Source organism: Psammomys obesus, unplaced genomic scaffold, assembly GCF_907164565.1.
Source record: "Psammomys obesus unplaced genomic scaffold, mPsaObe1.curated_primary_1811, whole genome shotgun sequence".
Classification (NCBI taxonomy): domain Eukaryota; kingdom Metazoa; phylum Chordata; class Mammalia; order Rodentia; family Muridae; genus Psammomys; species Psammomys obesus.
Genome location: NW_026596225.1, coordinates 1,602,545 through 1,613,188, shown reverse-complemented (window position 1 = coordinate 1,613,188; position 10,644 = coordinate 1,602,545). Strand labels below are relative to the sequence as shown.

At 35.8% G+C, this 10,644-nt stretch overlaps 1 protein-coding gene across 1 annotated transcript in view; it reads left to right on the top strand.

Annotated features, from left to right (window-relative positions):
- Positions 1-10,644, top strand: part of Gucy1a2 (guanylate cyclase 1 soluble subunit alpha 2) — a 245,085-nt gene that overhangs the window by 38,658 nt on the left and 195,783 nt on the right. Inside the window, exon 4 of the mRNA XM_055595813.1 lies at positions 7,435-8,153. Coding sequence (XP_055451788.1) covers positions 7,435-8,153 — 719 coding nt within the window. The remainder of the gene's footprint in view (positions 1-7,434; positions 8,154-10,644) is intronic.

Sequence of the window (10,644 nt, the reverse complement as noted above, 5' to 3'; positions counted from 1 at the left end):
TATATTATATGTATCCTTAGATATATTATATGTATCCTTAGATATATCCTTAGATATATTATATATATCCTTAGATATATTATATGTACATCCTTAGATATATCCTTAGATATGTTATATATACCCTTAGATATATGTATCCTTAGATATATTATATGTATCCTTAGATATATGTATCCTTAGATATATTATATGTATCCTTAGATATATTGTATGTATCCTTAGATATATTATATGTACATCCTTAGATATATTATATGTATCCTTAGATATATTATATGTATCTTTAGATATATTATATGTATCCTTAGATATAGTATATGTATCCTTAGATATAGTATATGTATCCTTAGATATATTACATGTATCCTTAGATATATTACATGTATCCTTAGATATATTATATGTATCCTTAGATATATTAGATGTATCCTTAGATATATTAGATATATCCTTAGATATATTGTATGTATCCTTAGATATATTGTATGTATCCTTAGATATATTAGATGTATCCTTAGATATATTAGATGTATCCTTAGATATATGTACATCCTTAGATGTATCCTTAGATATAATACAACTGAAACATGAATAGATTGATGATACTGTGCAACAAGGATGAGTTATGTGAAGGAAAGGAAGGGAGGGAGGGAGGGAGGGAGGGAGGAAGGAAGAAAAAGAAAAAGAAAGAAAGAAAGAAAGAAAGAAAGAAGGAAGGAAGGAAAGAAAGAAAGAAAGAAAGAAAGAAAGAAAGAAAGAAAGAAAGAAATAATTTCTCCATGGACCAGGCATTTGCTGGTGATAGATATGAATGGAACAATAAGTAAAACACTTTGTCTTCAAGAAATTCACAAGTTAGTTGAGATAGCTTAACAAACAGAAACAACAGGCTCATGCCTGTTTATAGTTAAAGAAGAAGCTGAGGGAGGGAGGGTGGGATTGGGAGGAAATAAGGGAGCGAGATACAGCTGGGATACAGAGTTAATAAAATGTAACTAATAATAATAAACAATAAAAAAAGAATTCTAGCATTTAGTCAGTTAATTTTTAAAAGAGGGGAATTAATAGTGATTTTTAAAATTCTGACTCTACACTAATCCATTAATAAGAACAATTTAATTATATTCTGTTCCTTGAGGAAATATGTTCTTATGGCCCCAAACATCAAGCTGTCACAGCATCTTGTGATACGAGAAGATAAGTATTGTTTATATGTTTCAACTGAGGGTTTGCATCAATCATAGGTGGAATGCTGGGAGTTGGAACTGTAGCCCATGTCTGAAATGAACTACTTTCTCCACAGCACTTTGAGATGAAGTATAAAATCAAGTTTTCATTATTGATTCATAACATATGTACAGAAATGAACTCATCATTAGTTTTAAATTTTCACTCTAGTACTTGTTATTTCTGGTCTTGTTCAGTTGAGCAATTGTGGAGATAAAAATCTTTATAAAATTAAATATAATGTTTTATAGAAAATTGCTCTACATAGTACACTATTTAGAGCATCTCAGTTTTTCTTTAATAATATGAAAGTAACTTTAGTATTATGCTGTATGCCTAAGTGAGATCATTTAAAAACTGTCATTGTGCTTTCAGATACAGACGTACTTTATAGAGCAGCAAGGTTTCTTGTTGATAGAATCCTAGTAGTTTTGATTTGGTTGCCTCTGGTATATTTGCTTTCTGATTATTGTTTTGATGACTACTTAATATTTGGCACTGACCAGAGAACATCCATGAACATACTGTATTGTCTTTCTATCTGTGTATTCCACTTAACTACGAGAGCATTTTCATTGCTATGGTCATCAATGCCAGCTAGAAACTATATTTTATTCTGTTCTTTGTTCAAAGATCTACAGTCCTTGGACGCTATGTTTTTTCAAAGTCTAAAAGCACTCCATGGGTTATTTTTGGAAGTACATGTGACAGATAGCCAGATTATAGGAATTTTTGCTCTGACTTTTGTTTTCTTTAAAAATCTGACCACCAAAACATTTCACAATTATGAAGAATACTAACATTAATGTGGATATTATTTTCATTTTTATGCGTTTAAATTTTTTAGTTATTCATAGTGATAATGATGTAGATACTAGCCATTGGCCAGCTTTTCATTTGTCTTAAAAGAAATTATGAGTAGGGAAGAAACTCTATGAACACTGGCCTCTGTCAGCTTTACTTTCCTTGGTGCTTGGCAGCCATGAGCTGAAGCAGTGAGGAGGTGAGGGCAGCAGGGGACGCTCTCTGCAGTCACATTCCTTATGCAGACAGCGGTAATCATGAAGCCTTAGCCCCATGGTATTACAGCTCATGTGTCTGCCTTGGAAGTTCATATTTCTCAGCCTTTAACACCAGCTGGTGCCACAGTTCCGAGACTCTTGTTCCTACAGACATGACAGTTCCCTGGAACTCCTCTGGAAACCAAGGCCTTCATTTCTCTTTGGATCCTATCCTTCTTTAGTCTCAGCCTTCCCCCTTGATTGCTGTCTCCTGTCCTTCCTGCCCTCACCATTCTCCAACTGTTCATCTGATTCTTCTTCAGCTGTCTATTAGACTACTGCCTTGCCACTTTCATGGTGTGATTTGCAAACTGCTCAACTGTTGCTTCTACCACCACTCTGTCTCTGCCAAAATTGTCTGTATTCTGCTTTCTTTTAATGTTACGGAATGTAGGCAAGGAAAGGAAGAGAAGCCTCTTATTGGTGCTAATGTTGTGACACCAGAAGGGGTAACAGATAACCTAATCAGTGGGCCTGAGCCACCTACATGTACACATGTACATGTTTGGACAGTTGCGGCTGAAGCTACGTCTTAAGTTAAAGAAACCAGTCACAGTTGAAGTATAGTTTTCTCAAGGCACCCGTGAGGTGTTCCATCTGCTGATGCTGACCTGAACTCAACCTAGGTGAATAACTGACTGATATAGTTCTTTTGCTTATGGTATTTAGAGCAGCAAGGGAATGTTCGTCAGCTGGCAAGTAGGAATCAAAGCTCTCTATTCAACTCCTTTCGGCCCTGCTTGTTACTTAGTTTCTTTGGGTCTGTGGATTGCACGTTGGTCATCCTGTATTTTATGGCTAATATCCACTTATTAGTGAGTACATACTATACGTGACATTCTGGGTCTGGGTTACCTCATTCAGGATGATCTTTTCTAGTTCCATCCATTTTGCCTGTATATTTCATGATGTTCTTGTTTTTAATAGATGAGTAACATTCCACTATGTAAATGTACCACATTTTCTTTATCCATTCTTTGGTTGAGGGCATCTAGGTTGTATCCAGTGTCTGGCTATTATGGATAAAGCTACTATGAACATAGCTGAGCAAGTGTCCTTGCTGTATGGTGAAACATCTTTTGGGTATATGCCCAGGAGTGCTTATAGCTGGGTCTTGAGGGAGAACTATTACCAGTTTTCAGAGAAAGCACCAGATTGTTTCCAAAGTGGCTGTACAAGTTTGCACTCCCACCAAGCAATGGAGGAGTGTTCCCCTTGCTCTGTATCCTCACCAGCATGTGCTGTTACTTGAATTTTAATCTTAGCCATTCTAATGGGTCTATGATAGAATCTCAGAGTCGTTTTGATTTTTATTTCCCTGATGACTAAGGATGTTGAACAGTTCTTCAAGTACTTCCTGGCCATTAAATATTCCCATGTCAAGAACTCTCTGTTTAGCTCTGTATTCCATTTATTAATTAGGTTATTTGGTTTATTGGTGTCTAGTTTCTTGAATTCTTTATATATTTTGTATATTAGCCCTTTGTCAGATGTAGGGTATGTGACAATCGTTTTCCATTCTGCAGGCTGCTGTTTTGTCCTAGTGACAGTGCCCTTTGCTTTGCAGAAGCTTTGCAATTTCATGAGGTCCCATTTATTTATTGTTGATCTTAGTGTCTGAGCTGTTGTTCAGACAGCTGTTTCCTGTATCAATAAATTTAAAGCTATTCATCATTTTCTTTTCTGTTAGATTTAGTGTATCTTGTTTTATGTTGAGTTCTTTGATTCACTTGGACTTGAGTTTTGTGCAGGTTGATAAATATGGATCTGTTTCCATTCTTCTACATGCAGACATCCAGTTAGACCGGCTTTCATTTTTCCATTTTATGATTTTGGTTTATTGTAAAAAAAAAATCAGGTGTCCCTAGGTATGTGATTTTATTTCTGGGTCTTCAGTTAAATTCTATCGATCAACGTGTCAGTTTTTATGCCAATACCATGTGGTTAAGAATTAACTTCAAAATAGTTTTTAACATACTTTAGCAGCATATAAGTCTGCCCAGTGTCCCAGGGAAAAGTGTGTCTCTCTCAGCTGTTTCATAAGACTTCGATGAAGAAAGTGTGATTGGGTTTTCCAACATATTGTTATTATATCTGACAAGTATGTTTTGATATGAAATAACATATATAAGGGTTAGGAGGAAGAAATCATGAATCATATCAGATTAAAGAAAAAAAACAAGTGAGATGATTAAGAAAAATAAAGGTAAAACAGTGTACAGTTGGTTATGTAATTATAAAAGAATTTTTATCAGATCACTTAGAGTAGCAGCCAAGTTGTCGCTAACATCATTTGTCTTGTTTTCTCTCATCAATTCTAGAGAGCTGGGATGATCAATGTACTGTTATCAGTTCTCACTAGTTCTATTGTTATGCAGCATATGTTGAGCAATAGTCTTCAACCATGTATAGGGCCATGTAAACTGAGTGATGGCTGTTATGTCAATAGATCACATTGTTAGTTAACCTTGAACATCAAACCTACAAAACTAAAGTTAATGTGGAATTTTTTAAAATAATATTTTAGTTTTATTTTTTATTAATTACAGTTTATTCCCTTTGTATCCCACCTGTAGTTCCCTCCCTCTTCCCCTCCCTCTTCTCTACCCATGCCCCTCCCCCAGTCCACTGATAGGGGAGGTCCTCCTCTCCTTCCATCTGATCCTAGTCTATCAGGTCTCAGGAGTGGTTGTACTGTCTTCCTCTGTGGCCTGGTAAGGCTGCACCCCTCTGAAGGGGAGGTGATCAAAGAGCAGGCCAATAGGGAACCCACGTGGACACTGAGCTGCCAGAGGTTACATCTGTGCAGGGGTTCTAGGTTATCTTCATGAATGGTCCATGGTTGGAGTATAAGTCTCAGGAAAGACCCCTGTGCTCAGATTTTTTGGTTCTGTTGCTCTCCTTGTGGAGTTCCTGTCCTCTCCAGATCTTACTGTTTCCCATTTCTTTCATTAGATTCCCTACACTCTGCCCAAAGGTTGGCCATAAGTCTTAGCACTGCTTTAATAGTCTACAGGGCAGAGCCTTTCAGAGGTCCTCTGTCCACAATTTCTGTATCCATTCTTCAACTGAGGAGCATCTGGATTTTTTCCAGATTCTGGCTATTATAAATAAATCTGCTACGAACATGGTTGAGCAAATGTCCTTGTTGTATATTTGAGCATCTTTTGGATATATGCCTAGGAGTGGTATAGCTGGATCTTCAGGTAGCACTATTCCTAATTGTTGAGAAAGCACCAGATTGATTTCCAAAGTGGTTGTACAAGTTTACATTCTCACCAGCAATGGAGGAGGGTTTCCCTTTCTCCACATTCTCTCCAGCATGTGTTGTCCCTTGAGTTTTTGTTCTTAGCCATTCTGATGGGTGTAGGGTACAATCTCAGGGTCGTTTTGATTTGCATCTCCCTGATGGCTAAGGATATTGAGCATTTCTTTAAGTGTTTCTCTGCCATTTGATATTGTTCTCTTGAAAATTCTCTGTTTAGCTCTGTACCCCATTTTTAATTGGATTACTTGATATTTTGCTGTTTAACTTCTTGAGTTCTTCATATATTCTGGATATTAGCCCTCTGTCAGATACAGAGTTGGTGAAGATCTTTTTCCAATCTGTAGGCAGTCATTTTGTTCTGACGCCAGTGTCCTTTGCTTTGCAGAAGCTTTTCAGTTTCATGAAGTCCCATTTATTGATTGGTTATCTCAGAGCCTCTGCTGTTGGTGTTCTGTTCAGGTAGTTGTCTCCTGTGCCAATGAGTTCAAGGCTTTTTTCCATTTTTTCTTCTAAGAGGTTTAGTGTGTCTGGTTTTATGTTGAGGTCTTTGATCCACTTGGACTTTAGTTTTGTGCAGGGTGATAACTATGGATCTATTTGCATTTTTCTACATGTAGACATCCAGTTAGATCAGCACCATTTGTTGAAGATGCTTTTTTTCCATTGCATGGTTTTAATAAAGACCTTTCTTTTTTCTGCTCAGATTCCTACTCTACTCTTCACTTCTTTCATTTTTGTGCTTGATATAACACCAATCATTTCAAGTTCTACAATTTTGTATTGTTTTTTTTTTGTTTCTTTTTTCATGAAGTCTATCTAATTTGCATGATTTATGCTGTTATAGTAAAATAAACGCTCTATTTCCACTGGAAAACTTGATACCTTCCCTACACACGCACCATAGATTCTTTTTTTCATAGCTACTTTCCACCTAATGAACACATAGCTTCGTATGTGTGTCTGTGTCCTGTATGGTTAGTAAAATTATTAAGAAAAAGAAAAAAGTAATTTGTGTTATTTAAATAAAGAAGTATTAAAGACAAAATGATTTTCTACATTATTAGTATTTAAAAAGCTTCCACTCTGGGAGTCAGGGGGAAGAAAAATATGGAAAAAAAAAAAGGAAAAAAGTAGAGTTTTGACCACTGAAACTATTCTCAAGATACTATAATAGTAATACATTAATCATTGTAATAGCACAGCATCATAAGTTGAACCATAATATAAACTGTAAATTCTTTGTGATCAGAGTCAGCAGTGTAGCCTCATAAAAAAAACCCACATTAATTGCAGATACACAATAAGGGAATCTATGTGTGTGGTGGGGAGCAGGGGGAACATTGGGAAATATCTGTACTTTTACACATTTGTGTCCTGAACCTAATATTAGGTTGTAGAGTAGTCTCTTCTTAAAAGTAAAAACAAACAAAGCCCAAAACAATTCCCCCTTAAAAACAAACAAACAAACAAACAACAAACCATCAATTATCCCTTAATATCTTAGATGCATGCAAATAAATTGAAAAAAAAAAAACCCTCTCTGATTTAAAATTAACTTATGTGGGAATTTTGGGGCCTCAGGAAGAGATCTCGCTTGCTCCATTTCTTACCACTTTAAAAATATTTGTTTATTTTTAATTGTGTGTCTGTGTGTGCCTGTGTTAGGCATGGGGTCTGGACTTACAGGCAGTTCTGAGCCACTTGCTGTAGGCTGTGGGAAGTGAACTCAGGTCCCGTTTGTTAGTATCACATTATCTTAACCCCTGAGCTGATGTTCCAGCTCTCAGTCGCTGCCTCATTAGATGAATGTCTTGAAAGCTATAAAGCCAATTGCTTATAGGTCATATTATTAACATTTTTCTCCTTTACCTTTAGGACTGAAGTTACAAGAAATTCAAGAGAGATTTGGTGAGGAATTCTTTAAAATATGTTTTGATGAGAATGAGAGAGTCCTGCGAGCTGTAGGTGGCACGTTGCAGGACTTCTTCAATGGATTTGATGCATTGTTGGAACACATTAGGACTTCTTTTGGGAAGCAGGCCACTCTGGAGTCACCATCTTTCCTATGCAAAGAGCTTCCTGAAGGTACTCTCATGCTCCACTACTTCCACCCTCACCAGACTGTGGGGTTTGCAATGCTGGGAATGATTAAGGCTGCAGGAAAGAGAATCTATCACTTGAATGTGGAAGTGGAACAAATTGAAAATGAAAAATTGTGTTCTGATGGTTCAAACCCAAGCAATTGTAACTGTCTTACTTTCCTTATCAAAGAATGTGAAGCTACTCGGATCACAAAGAACATTCCACAGGGTACGTCCCAAGCGCCTGCAGACCTCAGAATCAGCATCAACACCTTCTGCAGAGCATTCCCCTTCCACTTGATGGTTGACCCCAACATGGTCGTCCTCCAGCTTGGGGAGGGACTAAGGAAACAGCTTCGCTATGACACTCACAAAGTGCTGAACTTTGAGGACTGTTTTGAGATTGTTTCTCCAAAGGTTAATGCCACCTTCGAGAGGGTCTTGCTACGACTGTCTACCCCATTCGTGATAAGGACCAAGCCCGAAGCTTCTGGTACTGAGAATGAAGATAAGGTAAGTCACCATGGATTGCAAATGGATGATGGCATCTAGGAGAATGGATTATCATTTCAATAAATTAAATGTGGGATGTGGTTGTAATTATTTAGGCAAGAAAGCTTTAAGTGCCATTTAGAAGATTACTGGTTCCTGGATGTATGTGGAAAAATTTGGCTGTATTCCCAGGCCTTTTACAGAGTGTCTGCCTCATATGTTAATGTATTTCCGCACATAAAAAGAAGACACTTATTAATACTAGCCACAGCAATTAAGGAATGATAGGATTCAGTGAAAGTTTAATGTTTTCAACCTATTAATGGATTGGTTTTCACAGACTGAAGTCAAATTGTGAGAGAAATTATAATATTGTGGAGATTGCCTGACTTTAAGAACAGCCTGCTGTATTGTGATTATGATCCTTCTTAAATTTCACAGTCTCTGAACAGTCCATTTATGTCATGTGTATGTGTCAAAGGAAAGAAAACTATAGTCTCACAAAGTTGGGTATAGGCTAATTAAATTTTAATATTCAAATTCAGACTTATCCTTTTCAACAACTTCACTCCTTGAAAGAACACAATGCCTAGCATTTTCACTGTAGATTTTCGTCTTTTGAGTTTTCATTTGGAAATCTGGACCATAGTTTTAATATAAGAAACTAATGAAAAGATACCAGAAATAAAACTTAAGATAATTGAGTTCAAGCAAACATTTGTCTCTCAGATAAACTTTTTAAAAAGCCAACAGTAATGTCAATATGAAATGTAAGCAAAATCAGTTGTTACTACTTTTACCTTTTGGGGATATATTTTCAGTAAACATGTTAATTTTCCAGGTGGATCTTTGCATATATATTCATTTAGTTTTGAATAAGGAATTTCAATCTCTTTCTCTCAGGATAAAGAGGGCTACAATAGGCTATTCCTTTGTATTATAAGTGATTTGGGGATGTTTAGAATGTACAAAGAGGAAGATGGTAGAAACAACAAAAAACTGAGTTAATGAATAGTCCATACATAATCTGAAGTGTTTGAAATGTAAGTAAAAAAGAAATGTCTTCTGAGAGCCATAGCTAATCATTTTTAGTCTTTATTGTTGACTAGTTTCATTATTTTGGATTTTAATTAAAAAATTTTAAAGCATTTGAGATAGAAAGATGTACATTTATTTCAAATTGCTGACTTAAGTGACCTAGAAAATTCACCTTATCACTTTCATCTTACAAGTCTAGTGGTTTAAAATTACTTGAGGATAGACTTGAGTTTCCACTTGGCACATGTAGGTATTTTAGTTTAACTCATTAGTATTATTGGTCCCAATAATACTAACGATGACATAAAGATATATTATTAGTATTTTAACATTTATGCTATATGTTTTGATAAACTCTGTACATTCTGAAGTCTTTTAAGAATGGGAGATACATGTTAAACATATATTTTGTAGTTGCTTTAAACCCATAATCATTCTAACTTTTACATTTAGATAATATTGAAACTATCAGTTTTGTTTTATAAAGGTTCATTACTTAGCTAAAAGCTTTTGAAATATTTTTGCCTTAAAATTAAAGCTAGCTTTTTAAAATATGCCTGAATGAGAATATATTATTACAAATTTCAATTTATATATTCTACAGATTTAAGGAAAAACCCTTGTAATTTAAAGTTACTGCTTCATACTTTTACTTCCAAATTTCACTGTGCTTGGATTTCTATTTAATTGGTGTACCAAGATAATAAATAGACATAATGAGGTGATGACTCAAATGTCACGGCTCCCTGCCAATTCCAATAATAAGAAGCTGTGCTCATTGAGAGAAGGCAATTATCATTTGGTGATGGTTTAAAAATAATGTGATAGCAGGATTTTTAGGTAGAATGGGATAGTTATATATTCAACCTTATATTTACATTCTTGCTTACTCACTCATATATGCCAGAATGTAGAATTTATGAGGCTACAGTTGTTTCTAGTTGAAAGTTACTCAGTTAATGGCATAGCCTCTTGAACAGTGAATAATCTTTTGAATTAGTATGTCACCAAATACCCTGTGCATAGTTTTTTTCAAATATGTATAAAAGAAAATCAGACCTGAAGATTATTTGCTTCTTGTTAAATTTGACCTTGATATGAATCATTTCCTCATAAAAGCTATCCTTGATAGATTCTTAGATGTGCCTGGAGCCTCTGCTTCTTCAGTGAGCTTTGATAAAAAGTACTGTTTTAAGTATTCTATTTTTTATCTTATCTTTTACTTATTTTACGAATGCTATTACCAGGCCAAACACTGAAGTTGTTCTTCCTTCCTTCCTTCCTTCCTTCCTTCCTTCCTTCCTTCCTTCCTTCCTTCCTTCCTTCCTTTTCCCTCCCCTCCCCTCTTCTCCCCTCCCCTCCTGTCCCCTCTCCTCCCCTCCCTCTCTCCCTCCCTCCCTCCCTCCCTCCTTCCCTCCTTCTTTTCTTTCTTTCTTTCTTTCTTTCTTTCTTTCTTTCTTTCTTTCTTTCTTTC